Source organism: Pristis pectinata, chromosome 12 (assembly GCF_009764475.1).
Source record: "Pristis pectinata isolate sPriPec2 chromosome 12, sPriPec2.1.pri, whole genome shotgun sequence".
NCBI classification, from domain to species: Eukaryota; Metazoa; Chordata; class Chondrichthyes; order Rhinopristiformes; family Pristidae; genus Pristis; species Pristis pectinata.
Window position 1 is genome coordinate 8005128 of NC_067416.1, and position 18346 is coordinate 8023473.

At 46.5% G+C, this 18346-nt stretch overlaps 1 protein-coding gene across 4 annotated transcripts in view; it reads left to right on the top strand.

Moving 5' to 3' along the window:
• LOC127576880 (semaphorin-4G-like) overlaps positions 1-18346 on the top strand; it is a 171415-nt gene that overhangs the window by 140280 nt on the left and 12789 nt on the right. For 3 of the 4 annotated variants that reach the window (XR_007957292.1, XR_007957291.1, XR_007957293.1), the window contains 2 exons: positions 2713-2774; positions 7666-8853. Coding sequence is in view for 1 of the 4 variants with exons in the window: in XM_052027690.1 (XP_051883650.1) it covers positions 2713-2774; positions 7666-8489 (886 nt within the window). In the remaining 3 variants the exon portion in view is untranslated. Of the gene's footprint in view, positions 1-2712; positions 2775-7665; positions 12368-18346 lie in introns of those variants that run through there. The other variant, XM_052027690.1, reaches the window with a different exon arrangement.

Consider the following 18346-nt stretch of genomic DNA (forward strand, 5'->3'; position numbering starts at 1 on the left):
GAACTGACCTGAAAACTCTAATTCTACCTCAGACTAAATTTTCCTCAACTTGCACTAACAGTGTTTTGATTATTTTTGGTTCATTTCACTGGGATGTGAAACCCCAGCTCCAACTCCTGCCGTGTCTTCACTATCCCCTCTGACCTTCCCCTCTCTGAGGCTGAGTCCTGATGAAGGGTCTCGACCCAAAATGTCGACAGTTTATTTCTGTCCATAGATGCTGCCTGACCTGCTGAGTCAGAACATAGAACACTACAGCACAGTACATGCCCTTCGGCCCACAATGTTGTGCCGACGTTTTATCCTGCTCTAATATCTATCTAACCCTTCCCTCCCATTTCTCTTATCATTTATGTGTCTATATAAGAGTCTCTTAAATGTCCCTAATGTATCTGCTCCCACAACCTCTGCCGGCAGTGCGTTCCACACACCCACCACTCTCTGTGTAAAAAAAACTTACCTCTAATACCCCCCTTATACCTTCCTCCAGTCACCTTAAAATTATGCCCCCTTGTGTTAGCCATTTTCACCCTGGGGAAAAGTCTCTGACTGTCCACTCGATCTATGCCTCTTTTCATCCTGTACACCTCTATCAAGTCACCTCTCATCCTCCATCTCTCCAAAGAGAAAACTCATTCAACCTATCCTCATAAGACATGCTCTCCAATCCAGGCAGCATCCTGGTAAATCTCCTCTGCACCCTCTCTAAAGCTTCTGCATCTTTCCTATAATGAGGTGACCGGAACTGAACACAATACTCCAAGTGTGGCCTAACCAGAGTTCTATGGAGCTGCAACATTACCTTGCGGCTCTTGAACTCAATACCCCAACTAATGAAGGCCAACACACTATACGCCTTCTTAACAACCATATTGACCCGCGCAGCAACCTTGAGGGATCTATGGATCCCTCTGTTCCTCCACACTGCTAAGAGTCCTGCCACTGACCTTGTATTCTGCCTTCAAATTCGACCTTCCTCCAGCATTTTTTGTGTATGTTTTTTTGTTTATTTTGTCATGTAAGTTATGTATAATTTATGTTAATTTAAGTTTGGGTAATTATGTTTGTAATGGGCTGTGCTGCGGCTGCAAACAGCTAATTTTCATGGCATTTATACCCTGAGTATGTGTGCTTATGGCAACAAATGTGAACTTGAACTTGAAGCATGGTGCTGCATTAAGCTGGTGTTCAGAGGACAACCAGTCAGTCTCTCAACCCACCCTGGAACTTCACATCCACAGGGAACATCCCATTGAAGTGGGACCTCTGAACTGAAGATCTCCATCGTCAGTGGACTCCCACAAACAGTGATAGAGTGACCCAAAACACTGCTCCAACACCAGTGAAGGATAGTAACCCAATTTACAGCCCAGAGATTATCCCGTTTCACACAACAACCCAAAGACCCCGTTGTGGGATAGGCAGATGGAGTTTGGGAATGAGAGAGGTAGGGGTGAGAGGGAGAGACTGGAGGATAGAGAGAAAGAGGGGCAGGCATAAAGAGAGAGAAATGGGAGAGAAAAAGATGAGGGAGAGAGAGGAGAGAGTTAGCTCCATTCAGTTTCTACTAAATGTGAGCATATTGTTAAGATATTTCTTTCTCTCCTCTTCCTTTACCCACATCAGGTGTGAGCCCTGTTTTAACCAGTATCTGGTGTCCCGGTGAACTCCATGGTTCTGGGAGATATCTAAATGGTATCATTTGCTCTCCTGACTCTGGGCTGGAGTGGCCAGTCCCAACGCACTACCTGTGAATTGTGGTTGTCATAGCAAACTCAATGCAGGAGGCAGTCATTCCGCAGGGAAACAGGCCCTTCAGCCCACCAAGTCTACACTGACCATCGTACCCATTTATGCCAATCCCATTTCATTCTCCCCATGTTCCCCTTAACTGCCCTTCCCAGATTCTCCCACTCACTAACACACTAAGGACAATATACAGTGGCCAATAAACTTACCGACTCACACATCTTTGGCATGTGGGAGGAAACTGGAGCACGCGGGGGAAATCCATGCAGTCACAGGGAGAATGGGCAAACTCCACACAGACAGCGCTGGGGGTCAGGGTTGAACCTGTGTCGCTGGAGCTCTGAGACAGCGGCTCTGCCAGCTGCACCACTGTGCTGCCTCGCCAAGGCATAGAAGGCGACAGACTATGTACTGGTAAATGGGATTAGTATTGGTGGGTACTTGAAGGTTGGCATGGACGGAGATGTCACAGTAGGACTCTGTGACATCAGAGCCACAACATTTGCTCAACGTGTCCGAGCCTTGGGACAGGACCTTCACACTACACAGGGATCTGTGGTTATTTTAGGGAAAGAGGAGACCTCTATTTCTCTGAACCCAAGAGTAAAGTCCTAAACATTTTGAATAACAATTGGGAATTGGAAAAGGAGAGAAACAATTGAAAATGAAGTCAGTAGGAATAAGTTGGTGGAAATCACTCAAAGGGCAATAAACTCAGGGTAGTAATCAGGTTCAGTCACTCTCAGCGACGGTGGGCATCAGTGTGAGCCCTGTTTACTGGAGTGCCCCCTCACTGGGGTTTGGGAATGAGGGGGTTGGCCAGGTGAGAGGGTCAGGTGTGTCTCTCGTGGCTGCCGCTCCACTCTCCACGTAGCAGCAGTGTAAGTTCTCCCCACGGGTTCTCCGCTGTCCGTGGGCTTCCGGTTCCTGCACTTGGTTCAAAACTTGTTTTCTCTGTTGCAGAGCTGGGCTGATTCAAGACATTACGAACGGGAACAAAGGGTGTTTGGACAGCAACACACGTAGTATGTATCTGTTTGCTTTCACATGGGCACGTAATCCGTACTGTTGACTGTAATGGCCCGTGGTACGTGGGAACTGCTGTCGCAGATCTACCGGTCTGGGCTTGGGAGGGAGAACGTGTTGGCAAAACCCTGAGTTTGCGATCATGCCTGGCCATCCCAGTCGACTGGTCAGTGGGGGCATCCGCTGTGAGATGGCACTGGGGTCAAGGGGAGGAAGCTGGGGTTACACACAAGGGCCACACACGTGCAGTAATAGTGGAGGGCTAATTTCAAGTTCCTGCAATGGCCTCCCTATCAGGAAGTGAAGTCACTTCCCATGGTTTCCCAGGTTCCGTTACTGAGCAGGCTTCATTCCTCACTGGAAGAATCCGATCATGCAATCAGGCTTGGGGATTTCACTGCGGAGGCAAATCGGAAGTAGCAATTACATCTAATGGTTAGTTGCACAATGGTGTAAGTTGGGAAAATTAACCCACAATAATAGCCTGGGTTCCAGGAACAAACTCTATGGTTACCTGGCAATCAACTAAGGAACTTGATCGTCTTTGGAAATAAAAGGGTGAAAGCTGATTAAAGCATGTAATCGTGGTAATGTTGCATTTAACCTCTTCCCTCCCAAGTCTCATTCAAACACTGGAAATTCTAGATTGAACTCCGAGACCTGGATTTAAATCCAGCCCAACTGCTGCCTTCAATTACATAGAATTACATGAATATGGTAATTTGGTAATTGGTTTATTATTGCCACATGTACTGAGGTTCAGTGAAAAACTTTGTTTTGCATTGCCATCCATACAGATCGTTTCATCACATCAGTACATTGAGGAAGTACAAGGGAAAAGCAATAACAGAATGCAGAATAAAGTGTTACAGTACAGAAAAAGTGCATTGCAGGCAGACAATAAGGTGCAAGGCCATGACAAGGTAGATTGTGAGGTCAAGAGTCCATGTTATTGTACTAGAGAACCATTCAATAGTCTTATAACAGCGGGATAGAAGCTGTCCTTGAGCCTGGTGGAACGTGCTTTCAGGCTTTTGTATCTTCTGCCCGATGGGAGGGGGGAGAAGTGAGAATGTCCGGGGTGGGAGGGATCTTTGATTATGTTGGTCGCTTTGCCGAGGCAGCGAGATGGAGCACAGGACGAGGCCATTTGGCCCATCCTGCCCATGCTGGTGTTTACGTTCTGTTCTTCCCATCCTTCCTCATCTGAAGCTGTCAGCAGAACCACAGATGTTTTGCTCCTTCCCTCTCATGCACTGGTGATGCTTCCCCTTAGCACAGCTCGGCTGCTGATTCATCCTCTTCCCATGGTAGCAGTTTCTACATTGTCACTGCTCACAGGCCACAGAAGTTGCCCATGGGGATTCCGTCTCTGAATGCCTGATGGTCCTCCTGCCGTTCCCCACAAGAGGAAACACTATCCACCCTTGAAAATGCAAACACCCGCATTTGTTCCTCAAGTAGCGAATGTGCATAAATGCCCTTTTGCCCATGCAAGCTCATTTCTGGATCAATCCGTGTCCATCAGAACATGCACCCAGGTGTGAGTCACCTTAGTGCAGCTGACATTTCTTCCACTGCCGGCCGAAATTGGAAGCTTCAGGGGGCAACCTGCAGGAAGGGTAGTATAGTAGGGCAGGCACGGTAGTGTAGCAGTTAGCGCAACACTATTACAGCGCCAGCGACCCGGGTTCAATTCCCGCTGCTGTCTGTAAGGAGTTTGTACGTTCTCCCTGCGTCTGCGTGGGTTTCCTCTGGGTCCTCCCGTTTCCTCCCACGTTCCAAAGACGTACGGGTTAGGAAGTTGTGGGCATGCTATGTTGGTGCCAGAAGTGTGGTGACACTTGCGGGCTGCCCCCAGAACACTCTGCGCAAAAGAAGCATTTCACTGTGTGTTTCGATTAACATGTGACTAGTAAAGATATCTTATCAAACTCACAGAGAAACCAGGAGCACATTGTGCAGGGGTCAGGAACAAGATGTAAATTAACAGGTCAACACTGTTCTATCGACGTCTTGCGCACAGAGTCTGCCTGCCTTGGTCTTCAGTGGCCTGGATTATGGGAGGTGATTAAGTCGAGATCCCTTCACCAGTCCGAGCCTCCTTGTTGAAATCATTTCTCAACTACAAGCTGCAATCACTGTTCCCCTGATCAGGCACCACCCTGCAGTGCCAGGAGGGACACCGCTGGCATGGGACTCCGTCAGATGGAGGTGCGCAGATGTGTTGGAGAGTGCTCTGTCCACCATGGGGAAGGGTTCTTTCAGAGCTGACTCACCCAGTCCAGCAACGACATGGCAGCACTGAGCTCTGTAGATCCTAAGCACAGTTCTTCAAGCACACGATTCCAAGCAATAGACACAGTTGCTTCAATGGATCTTTACCCCATTTCACACATTTCTCAGCAGACCCATGTGGATTTAAGCGGTGTTCATACACACATTTAGCAGACCGAAAGAGGGTAGAATCCATTTTCCAGCCACCTGTGCCATCTCTAGCGACACCTCTCACAATCACAAAAGCCTGATGAGATTGTTCCCTCAGCCTTTCTCTGCTTGTTCATCTTCTCCCGAAAGCCTTGCATTTCCGGTACCTTCCATCTAAACCTTTTTGCATCTTCTTGAACATCCTATTTTAGTTGGAGAACTGGAATTGCACAAAGTGTTCCAAGTGTGGTCTGACCAAGGCCCAATACAACCTCTGAATAATTGCAGTGCTTTTCAATAGATTCCACTGTGTATTTTTTTATTAACCCGAGTCTGTCCTTGGGATGATTTATGTATTTGTGCTCCAAGATATCTTTGCTCCTCAACCCTCATTTTCCAAGTATTATCCAGCCTCCTTATTTTCTATAACCAAATATAAACCTCCCACTGTGGCCCAGAAGCCTCCAACTTGGGCTTTAGTGGAGGAACTGTAAGCAGTGCCAAGGTGAATCATGCCCAGGCCAACTTCCTGTTGGGTGTGTTTTCACCCAGAAGTGATTGTTTGTGCAATCTGCCCAGTAAACATTCCTGTGTGTGACGTGCACCTAAAGATGTGTTGAAATTTGACAATCTGCAAATTTATAAATGTCTTCCTGTGGATTAGGATGGCTCCTGGTTGGAATGGAACCAACAAAATGTCCTGGTTCCTATCTATCCTCTCAGGTCCCATGGCACTGTTTTGAAGAGCAGAGAATTTCTGTCCTGTATCATGGATCGGTATCTGCTGCCTATCACATTGCTCCTTCTGGGAGGTTACTGTGGGCATTTGATTCTGAGGGCTTGGAGCGTGTGGGTAAAATTGGAGACTGTTGCTGAAGGGATGCACTTCTCCCCCTCAAAAGTCAAAGTCGAGTTTATTGTCATATGCACAAGTCCATGTACACACAGGTGCAATGAAAAACTTACTTGCAGCAGCAGCACAGGCACGTAGCATCAGATAAGCAGCATTCGCAAGAAAAACATAAATGAAACATAAATTATACATAGTTTTTACAAGAAATAACACAATTAGAACAAAAAAAAAGTCCATTGTAGTGCAAAGTGATCAAAGTAGTCATAGCGTTGCTATACTGAGGTAGAGATTAGGGTTGTGCCGGTTGGTTCAAGAACTGGATGGTTGAAGGGAAGTAGCTGTTCCTGAACCTGGTGGTGTGGGACTTCAGGCTTCTGTACCTCCTGCCTAATGGTAGCTGCAAGAAGATGGCATGGCCGGATGGTGGGGATCTTTAATGATAGATGTTGCCTGTGCCTTTCCTTGATCACAATCGATAACAGTTGCTCCATAGTGGCGTTCAGATACAAATATCTCTCTAGCTGTAAGAATGTTCCTTGGCAGTAATTGGTTTATTATTGTCATGTGTACTGAGATACAGTGAAAAACTTAGTTTTGCATGCCATCCATACAGATTATTTCAAAACATAAGTACATCAAGGCAGTAGAAAGGGAGAAGCAATAACAGAATATAGTTCTACACTTAGAGAGAGTAGTGCAGGTAGACAAATAAGGTGCAAAGGCCACAACGAGATAGATTGGGAGATCAAGAGTTCATCTTTATCGCACAAGGGATCTGTTCAAGAGTCTTATAACAGCGGGATAGAAGCTGTCCTTGAACCTGTTGGTTCATGCTTTCAGGCCTTTCGGGAGAAGAGGAATGTCCGGGGTGGGAGGGGTCCTTGATTACGTCAGCTGCTTTCCCGAGGCAGTGGGAAGTGTAGACAGATTCAATAGAGGGGAGGCTGGGTTTCATGATAGACTGGGCTGTGTCCACAACCCTCTGCAATTTCTTGCAGTCTTGGGCAGAGCAGTTGCCATACCAAGCTGTGATGCATCAGATAGGATGCTTTCGATGGCGCATTGATAAAAATTGGTGAGAGTCAATGGGAACATGCCAAATTTCTTTAGCTTCCTGAGGAAGTAGAGGCACTGGTGAGCTTTCCTGGCTGGACCAGGACAGGCTATTGGTGATATTTACACCTGGAAACTTGAAGCTCTCAACCATCTCCACCTCAGCACCATTGATGCAGACAGGGACATGTGCTCCGCCCAGCTTCCTGAAGTCAATGACCAGCCCTTTTGTTTTGCTGACATTGAGGGAAAGGTTATTGTCTTGACACCATGCCATGAGGCTCTCTATCTTCTTCCTATACTCCATCTTGTTGTTATTTGAGATCTGGCCCACTACAGTGGTATCATCTGAGAACTTGTAGATGGAGTTAGAGCAGGACCTGGCCACACAGTCGTGAGTGCATAGGGAGTGGAGTAGGGGGCTGGGGACGCGCCTTGTGGGGCACCAGTGTTGAGGATAATCGTGGCGGAGGTGTTGCTTCCTCTCCTATCCGCAAGAGGCTCCTGCATTTGTTGCACGTTGCTCAAATAAAATTGTGTTCTTTTTCCACCCACAGTTACGAGCAGAAGAGTCCAGAAGGGATCGGACGTTTTTTTGCAGTGCCAGCTTGGTTCGAACACAGCCATCGTGCGGTGGGAGTTCAGTGGGAGAGAAGTCGCCAGCAGTGGTGGGACACACTACTGGCGAGAAGGCAGTTTGTTGGTGGTGAAGGATGCACAGGTAGTTCACAGTGGAATATACAGCTGTCGTGCCCAGGAGAATGGAATGAGTTACGCGGTGGCCTCTTACAACGTCAGTGTGACGGACAGTTCAACGGCCTCACCGCCTTCCGTACCTGAGCGCCTGATGTCCAAGGGCCAGGAGTTCATCTACCTGATACTGATCGCCGTGCTGGGCGCCTTTACCTTCGTCCTGTCCACTCTGTCCATCTACCTCTGCTGCTCGCCCACCAAGCGGGGCAACTACAACGTGCGGCTTCCCCGAGCATCGCTGGTGGAGCTGCAGAACGTATCCGGCACCTGCGCGGGCAGGGTCGAAGAGGGAGAGGCAGGGCGCTACGCCAGCGAGCGCTTCCTGAAGATAATCCCTGGGGAGGGAGCGACGGGTGGCAACCAGGCCGCCGAGCTGCTGCCCCCTCCCCCGCCCCCGCCGCCCCTCCCGCTGGCCCCCGACCCCGCCGGCGCCACCCCCAACGGCCTGCCCGGTCTCCCCCACGTCCTGCGGAAGATGAACGGGAACAGCTATGTGCTGCTGCGGCAGGCCAGTGAGATGGAGTCCACCTCGCCACACTACCACTCCTTCACGGAGGAGCTGAGCAAGATGCTGGAGAAGAGGAAGCATGCCCAGCTGGTGGAGAAGCTCGATGAGAGCTCAGTGTGAGAGGCGAGGCTGGAGGTGTTTCGCCAACCTCCTGATAAGAACCCTGAATTATCTACCTCATTCAGTATTCAAGGAAGGCCCCATTCGTGTTTCACCCCAACCTTCTGCCTCCAAGCCCCAAACCCTTCCAGACTTGTATAGTTCACAAAAGCTGTAAATATGACTTTGTTTAGATAAAGAGATTTTATATGGAACCTTTATAATGGTGAAGGACAGAAGGAGACTAAAGTGAGACTTTGCTTGTGGCCCAAACTCTCTGCCCCAAGCAGGGAGGTTGAATGGCTTTCTCCCATTACTATGTAACCCAGGGGAGAAAATTCTCTTAAAAGGCAGTTTCCTACAAGCCAGCAGGACCAGCATGAAGGTGAGTCTGATGTTAAGTTTGTTTGTTACTTTTGTCTGGAGTCATATTTCTAGAGTGGTGAAAATTGCAAAAAACTGATTGTCGATTGTGCACATACTGTATATATGTGCAAATCTGTGTGTAAAACAGGAGATGGTTATTTTTTTCACTGGCACTGAATGAGTGAGTGTTTTGGTCACCAGATATGGTCACTGTAGCCAGCAAAAGTGAGTGTGAGGAGCCGAGAACAGCCGATACCCTCGCCCTTGTGGAGTGCTGGTGATTGGGAATGATTTTCTTTCCTCTAGTGTTACCCTGTATTGCAACCACTCCGTCTCCTAGACCTCACTGGTGTTGTGAGAAAAGGTTCTTTGGGCTCTCAAAGGTAGAGGACTCTGGATACAGTCTGGCTTTCTGAGAGTCTTAGAAATGTTCCAACCAGATGTGTAGAAGTTGCCTTCAGTCCACACCTGGGGTTAATTCTTAGCTGTGCTGCACTGGAACCAGGACTTGGTGTGGGACAACTTCAGGACCTTAAGGGCATGACCTGAGGTGCATTGCCCATTGCAGATGTGTGCTGGTTTAATGTTTGTATCAAGTGATGCACCTTCCTGGAAGCCTTTTAGAAAGAAGAAGTATGCATAGTGGCCAAAAATTCTCCAAAAAAACATTGTCCACTCTCTGCTAAAAGGGAGCTTCAATACCGACCCTTGCAAATACATAGGTTTGAATCAATCACTTAACATCCTATGTTTATAGTCTATAAGAACTTTTTATATCAACAATACTTTGCAGTAGGTGAGATGTCTTGGTGGGCCAAGACACGCGGGGGTGGGGAAGTACTGATAGATGCTGAGGTTTAAGTTGAGGTGAGATAGGGGGACGAGGTTACTGTGCAGGAAAATAGTGGGTGTGGTTGTGGGCTGGATGACTGGGAGCATGATGTAGGATTTATTCTTGCGATAGGGTTTACTCTGGCTGGGGGTATTTATCGCTCATCTTATGGTGGGTGAACATTAATGTGAGGTCTGGGTCACATTAGCTTACAGCAGGTGGGGGAGGCAAGAGTGCAGGGCTCCCTTCCCTCAAGGCCAACAGTCAACCAACTGGGTTTAAGAACAGCTCAACACGAACTGTATTGAATCAACTCTTTGCCTCGATGGCCGTTTCTGACTCCAGTGCAGAGACAGAGGGAACCGCAGAGAAAAGGTAAGTCAAGCAAGATGATCGGTTCACCTGGGGAGAGAAGGGCGGGGTAGGGAAGAATAGGTGAAGGTGTTATGAGAGCTGGGGAGGCCATCACATGTCTCGCCGTTACCTGCAGCGCCAGGTTAGTACGGGCAACGTCTCCACCATGAGAAGTGCAGTAAGTACTCAGCAGATCCATGCAGTCATTTCAAAATGTTGGTGACTCCAGTGGTTTAAAGTGAGGACAGGAAGGGAGAGGAGGGGAAAGGACAGAGGGGAAAGTGTGAGAGGGTAATAGAGCAATGGGAATACAGCGTGGGTATCGGAGATGGTAATGGGACAAATAAAGAAACACGATAGGTCTGAGGGAGGTGTTAATGACAACAGCAGAACCATCACCAACAGCGTCTGTCTGAAACGGTGAACACAGTGATTATGATCTGAAACACAAAATCCTGAAATGTGGCAGTGTCGTTCTGGGAATGTAGCATGTATGGGACAGAAACAGGCCATTCAGCCCAACATGTTTGTTCTGGTTTGTATTCCACCCAGTGCCCCCTTGTTCTATCAACCCACACAGCAGAAAAGCTCCTCAAACATTTAAAGCTTTATTTCCCTCAGGTGAATCTCCGAAGTCTAAGTTATCTTGAAGGTTGCCATAGCATTTATTTTGTGCTGTGATGTGATTGGTTCAAACTATTTCTTGCTCATAAGAACAAATTTAGACTGGAGCTTTCAACAGAGGATGGGGAGAAGGCAAGAAAGGGGTAATATTGGGGCTGGCGTTTTGGATGTTGAGGTCAGTGGGGTTGGTGCAGGGAAGTGTGGGAATGTGTCACCAGGAGATCAGTCATGATCTCGTCGAAGGCCTGTTCCTGCTTCTATTTCTCATGCCTGCTATCCACCCAAGTGCATTCCAACAACATAAAGGCCAAAAATAAAATCAGGAAGCAAATCCAACTTCGAATGATTCCGCTGAAAATTCCACCCAATGATGTGCTGTTAACAACAAATAAAAACAGAAAATGCTGGAAACATTCCGCAGGTCGGGCACCATTTTCTGTTTTTGTTTTGGATTTCCAGCGTCTGCAGTATTTTTTTGATGATCATTTACTGTTACCCCTGGTCCCCTTCACTGTGCAGTCGTGGCTTCCGTCGATCCGCTTGGCAGCCGACTAAACAACACAGCTGTGTCACGAAACATGGTCGGAGTGCTTGAGTACATCTCAGAGGTGGCCGGTAGCAATCACAGTCATTACTCGATGTTGCTTTCAAGTCCCTTTGGTTTGTGAGTAATTTAAGGTCATTATGTGAGCTAAATGGAGCTCTGTTGCCCTGGATTAATGAGCAATTGCAAGTAAGTCTCATTTGTATGCACTCTGCTTGGTGTTAACCCATACATTCCAGCTTGGGTAGATGGCATCCCTTGTCTGGGATTGCTGCTTGGATCCTTTAGTTATTGCTCTTGGGCACATCAAGTCAAAGAACAGTATTGTTAGACACAGACAGACAATGCCCTGTTACACGCCCAGCTGAATACAGCACAGTGTAACGGTCCCTCTATATCACCCCTACATCAACCTTCAGTATAGCAGCACCTGACATATCTCCAGACAAACCGTCAATATTATAACATAGAGGTGGAATTCAATTAACCAAACACATTTTGCTTAACTCTTCACAAGAGGAGACTTGCATTCCAGCTGGATTTGAACCCAAGTGTCCAAGGTGAAAGATCTGTCTATGCCCCACCAGGCCACCCATACCTTTTGCTGTGAAACAGGCCATTTCAACTGCAGTGAACCGGTTTGTTAGACAGTCGTCAGTGAGCCAGCCAATGGGGTCTAATGGGAGCCTGATGGCATATGGGGTGAGATCCTGATCTCAAATGGGAGGGCAGTTCGATGGTGTACCAACACGTCATGATGGGGATATGGAACGGGTTACTGTGGCAACCCCACACAAGGCAAAGCACCAATCAGGAATTGAGACTAAAAGAGAGACCAGAGTCATTGGAACCAGAAGACTTTAAACTAATAATCTGGCTAAAACAAAATGTCAAATATTAACAAAGACCCAAAGATACGAGCTGTACCTCTTACAACTGAGAGAATATTTTCAGAATGACTTGTGAGAGTAGGGGGTAATTGTTCCTAATCCATATTGGAGTTTGTATGAACATATGTTTCATGATCACATTCTGTAATGTCACCTGCTTAATTTATTAGTGGATCATTTTGTTGCTTAATTACATCTAAACATTAAATTAATTTTTCTCTCCATTCTTCATTGTGCTTGTTACTTCATTTCCTCTAACAAAATATTGGCATTGTGCATTTCCCAATTATGAATTATAATATAAAGCCCAAAATTTACTTTTTATCCATTCACAGACATGTTGGGAAGCCCAGGACTTATAGCCCACACCAGGCTACCACTCAACTGAGTGGGCTGTTCAGGTATTTCAGAGAGCTCTAAAGGATTAACCACATGACTCTGAGTTTGGAGTCACGTATAACAAGACCCCAAGTAAGGACGGACTTTCTATCCCTGCAGAAGGAACATGGGGTTTCTAATAATCCGGGTAGCAACATGGTTATCAACGCTAAGATTAGTTTCCAGTTCCACATTCTTTAATTAACTCGGTTTAAATGACTCCGGTGATTATGGGATTTGAAGTCCCAGCTTTCGATTGTTCGTCTGGGTCCTTACAAAGCCATCCCGTACTGTTAACATGCCAGAAGTAGATTCTGTCCAAGCCAGACAACGTGTCAGATACTAACTGATAGAAAAGTCGTAATTATTCATCAGGGAGGAAATAGACCCTAAATTTCCTCTTTGCCTCTCCATGGTGACAGATATTTGGCTGGGTGAGATCACTACCCACCCCTCTAGTCCATGAATTAGAATCAGAATCTGAATCAGATTCAGGTTTATTATCACTGACGTATGATGTGACATTTGTTGTTTTGCAACAGCAGTACAGTGCAGGACATAAAAATTACTATAAATTACATAAATAAATAACTTGTGCAAAAGAGGAATAACGATGTGTTCCTGGGTTCATGGACCGTTCAGAAATCTGATGGCGGAGGGGAAGAAGCTGCTATTGAAACGTTGAGTGTCAGTCTTTAGGCTCCTGTACCTTCTCTCTAATGGTAGTAACGTGAAGAGGACATATTCCGGATGGTGAGGGTCCTTAATGATGGATGCTGCCTTCTTAAGGCACTGCCTCTTGAAGATGTCCTCGATGGTGGGGAGGGTTGTGCCCGTGATGGAGCTGGCTGAGTCTACAACCCTCTGCAGTCTCTTTCGATCCTGTGCATTGGAGCCTCCATACAAGGGGGTGATGCAACCAGTCAGAATGCTCTCCACTGTACATCTGTAGAAATTTACAAGGGTCTTTGGTGACATACCAAATTCCCACTTCCCAGTGTCAGCAGGTAGATAAATACTTAAGTGTTGACGAGGTGTCCCATTGGAGTGGTGTGCTGGGCCTGCCTCAGGTACAGCAGAGACAGCTCTCTGCAACCTCCCTCCACACCATGTTGACCCTCTTGAAGATCAGGTCCCACATTTAAAGATAAATTCTGAAAGAAAAGTTCCTCTGTGGCTTGCCCAGTGATCCAATTAAAATTTAACAAACGCTCCCAATGTTCTTCTATGAGGTCACTCATTCCAGGAAGTCAGTCTCATGATGTCGTTAAGTTGCATGTTGTGACATGGGCAGTATTAGGTGGGTCCTGGTTTGATAAGATAAGATATCCTTATTAGTCACATATACATCGAAACACACAGTGAAATGCATCTTTTGCGTAGAGTGTTCTGGGGGCAGCCCGCAAGTGTCGCCCTGCTTCCAGCGCCAACATAGCATGCCCACAACTTCCTAGGCCGTACGTCTTTGGAATGTAGGAGGAAACCAGAACACCCGGAGGAAACCCCCGCAGACACATGGAAAACATCCAAACTCCTGACAGACAGTGGCCAGAATTGAACTCGGATCGCTGGCACTGTAATAGTGTTATGCTAACCGCTACACTACCGTGCCTGCCCAGTTTGGAGGAACTTCTGGCAGCAGTGTTGGGGTGGGACTCCCAGATTGTTCTGTTTCCTCAGTTCCCTCCCACCCCAGTCTGCACCAGTTATCCCAGGTCCCTACTCACGAAATGTGGTCTTGAACACCTAGACTGAAGCAGGTGAAGGATTGGATGATGCAGTGTTCACATGACCCGGTAAGCTACATTACTGGAGGTCAGGTTAAGATCCAGACTCTACCATTGGCGCTGAAAGCTTCTGACCTACAACGATCCCATGCAATATGGGTCTCAGTCGAGCTACTAGCAGAGCTGGGGTATAGACTGTGTGACCTGAGTCTGAGTTGGCACCTTTTGATGAAGTTACTTGGAGAAGCTCAGTGTTTAGAATTTAACCTTGACATAAGTGAATGATCAGGCCTTTGTTCTGTGTGGCGACATGAAAAGTGAGATAAAATATGCACTGAAAACATTGGAAATACTCAGCAGGTCTGGCAGCCTCTGTGGCAAAGGAAACAGACAAAGGGTCTCAATCTGAAATGTTAATGTTCTCTCCCCACAGATGCTGCCTGACCTGCTGAGTGTTTCCAGCAGTTTCAGATATCCAGCATTTGCAGTTTTTATGATTTTCTACAAAATGCACAGTTGAACTGTGCAAGCTGGATAATGTCCCCTGAACTAGTATAGTCTGTAAAAACTTCTTGTAAAGAAGACTTGTGTTTGTGTGGTGCCTTTACCATCCCTTTCAGAATAACCCAAAGGATTTTATATCCAATGAAATGCAGTTACTATTGAAATGTAGAAAACATCACAGCCAATTACCAAAGAGCATATTGCAGGAACAAGATGTGATATTGCATAAATAATCATCTTCACTGGAGTTTAGTGAGTGGAAATATATGCCAGGATACAGGGGAGCACTAACATCCTCTTCTTCACGAAGGCAGACAGAGACCCTAGTTTAATTTCTAATCTGAAGCTTGGCACCTTTGACAGTGCTGTCCTCTCTTGAGACTGCCGCAGGAGTATCAGCCAACCTCTGGAGTTTGGCTGAAAACTACAACCTTCTGACTCGGAGGTGTCTGTGTGTCTGAGCCATGGGTAACATTATTGGAACATAGAGCACTACAGCACAGTACAGGCTCTTCGGCCTCCAATGTTATGCCGACATTTTATCCTGCTCTAAGATCTAGCTAACCCTTCCTTCCCACATAGCCCCCCATTTCTCTCTCATTCATGTGTCTATCTGAGAATCTCTTAAATGTCCCTGATGTATCTGCCCCCACCACCTCTGCAGGCAGTGCATTCCATGCACCCACCACTCTCTGTGTAAAAAACTTACCCTTGACATCCCCCTTATGCCTTCCTCCAATCACCTTAAAATTATGTCCCCTCATGTTAGCCATTTTCGCCCTGGGAAAAAAGTCTGACTGTCCACTTGATCTCTGCCTCATCATCTTGTTCCAAGGAGAATTTTCTATTCCTATAGTTGTGTTCCATGCACCTTCACTAAGATATGTCACGGCACATCCTGTACATGCTCTGAGCCAAACTTCATCTCCAGTACTGTGCTGTCCCTTAAAGTAATCATAATGAAGATAAGCAGAGCACCAACTTATCTCTCAATGTTGTCAATTAGTCACCTATCGAATGGAGATCTTCAGAGCAATGTCACATATTTTTATGATATAACACACTGAAGATAACAGTGAGGTCAGGCAGTGTAAGATTAATCAGTGTGCAAGGACACTTCTCATCGGAATGTAGGAGGCTGGGAGGTGACCTAATAGAGGTTTATGAAAGTATGAGGGGTATAGAAAGGTTATATAATCAGCCTGTCTTTCCCAGAACAGAGCAGTCTAGAGGTAAATTGATTTATTACTGTCACATGTACCGAGGTACAGTGGAAAACTTGCTTGCATACCGATCATACAGATCAATTCATTACACAGTAATTGAGGTAGTACGGGGTAAAACAATACAGAATGAGGGATAAAGCAGAGAAACAAAGGACTGCAGATGCTGGAATCTAGATGAAAAACACGATGATGCTGGAGGAACTCAGCAGGCCAGGCAGCATCCGTGGAGAAAAGCAGGCGGTCAATGTTTTGGGTCAGGACCCTTCTTCAGGACTAAAGATAGGAAAAAGGGAAGCCCAATATATAGGAGGGAAAAGCAGAGCAGTGATAGGTGGACAAAAGGGGGGAGGTGGGGCGGGCACGTGGTGGTGGCGGGTAGATGCAGGTAAGAGATAGTGATAGGCAGGTGTGGGGGAGGAGGGGAGAGCAGATCCCCCGGGGGATGGGCCAAATGGAAGGAGAGAGAGGAAAAGAAAAGGCTAGGAAAGGGAAAAAGCACGGTGGGGGGGGGGGGAGGCTGTGGGGAAAGGGGGTGGGGATTACGTAAAATGGGAGAATTCAATGTTCATGCTGTTAGGCTTTAAGGTTCCAAGACGGAAAAAATGAGGTGCTGGTCCTCCAGTTTGCGCTTGGAATTCTCCTGGCAGTGGAGGAGGCCGAGGACTGACATATCAGTGATGGTGTGGGAGGGGGAGTTGAAGTGACACAGACTGGCCGCTGTGTTTTCTACCTCACAAGACATAATTGGCTGTTAAACTGTCGAGGTTGTGAAATGTGCTACAGAAATGCAAGTTCTTCTGGCTTGTGTTAGCAATCGGGAATGGAAACACTTGTAGTTTTTCCCCTACCCACCTCTGAGATAATGAGACCCTTTGTAGCTCACTAACTTGACCAGCAGGATGAGATTAACCTGGGAGAGGTTCTCGCAGGTTACTGTGTGGCTGACAACTTTCCACTGGAGAAACCTGCTAAGCCAGGCGATGAACAGATCTTACTTTTTGTTTCCAGAGCTGCTTTCCTCAGTTTCGACTCAGTCACGGTGGTGAGTAAAATGAAAGGTCACATTCCAGAGCAGCACCGACAACAGGCATCTAAGTTAAAGGTGAGCAGGTTCTTAAAGCAAATTCCAATAAGTGATTGGGGTGAGGCTGCACTTGGAGTACTGTGTACAGTTCTGGTCGCCCTGTTATACGTGGTTAAACTGGAAAGAGTGCAGAAAAGATTTACGAGGATGTTGCCAGGACTAGAGGGCCTGAGTTATAGGGAGAGGTTGGCCAGGCTGGGTCTTTATTCCTTGGAATGCAGGAGAATGAGGGGTGACCTTATAGAAGTGTTTAAAATTGTGTGAGATATAGATAAGGTGGATGGTAACAGTCTTTTCCCCAGGGTAGAGGAGTCCAAAACTAGGGGGCATGGATTTAGGGTGAGAGGGGAAAGATTTAAAAGAATCAGAATCAGGTTTAGTATCACTGACATCTGTTGTGAAATCTGTTGTTCTGCGGCAGCAGTACGGTGCAAAGACATAAAATTACTATAAATTACAAAACAAATAAATAGTGCAAATAAATGGAATGACAAAGTAGTATTCATGAACTGTTCAGAAATGTGATGGCAGAGGGGAAGAAATTGTTCATAAATCATTGCATTTGGGTCTTCAGGCTCCTGTACCTCCTCCCTGATGGTAGTAATGAGAAGGGGGCATGTCCCAGATGGTGTGGGTCCTTAGTGATGGATGCCGCCTTCTTGAGGCACCACCTCCTGACCTGAGGGGCAACTTTTTCATGTGGAGGGTGGTGAGTATATGGAACGAGCTGTCAGAGGAAGTGGTTGAGGCAGGTACAATAGTGTCATTTAAGAAACACTTGGATAGGTACATGGAGGGGCGGGGCTTGGAGGGATAGGGGCTGAACGCAGAGAATTGGGACTAGCTGGGTGGGCACCGTGGTCGGCATGGACTGGTTGGGCCGAAGGGCCTGTATCTGTGCTGTATCGCTCTATGACTCTATGTTTCCAATTTAAATTTTCTTTAAGTTGGCCAGGGATAGATTAATGTTAAGTGATGCTGTAACACAGCATTTAAGGGATCTTGTAGCACGTGGGTTATTTATGGCAATCCAGAGGCAAGTTCAGCAATTCAAGTCCAAATTCCATCATGACAGCTGAAACATATTGAAATAAGTCAAAAAATTCTAAATCGTATAAGGAATGAACTGCCAGTGGAAGTGGTTGAGGCAGGTACAATAACATCTTTTAAAAGAATTATATTAAATTCGTAAATGAATTTATGTTAATTTAAGTTTATATAATTTGTTTCTCATGTTTGTAATGTACTGTGCTGCTGCTGCAAAAAACTAATTTTCATGGCATTTATACCCTGGGTATGAATGCCTATAACAATAAACTTGAACAGAGAGTTGGACAGGTACATGGATA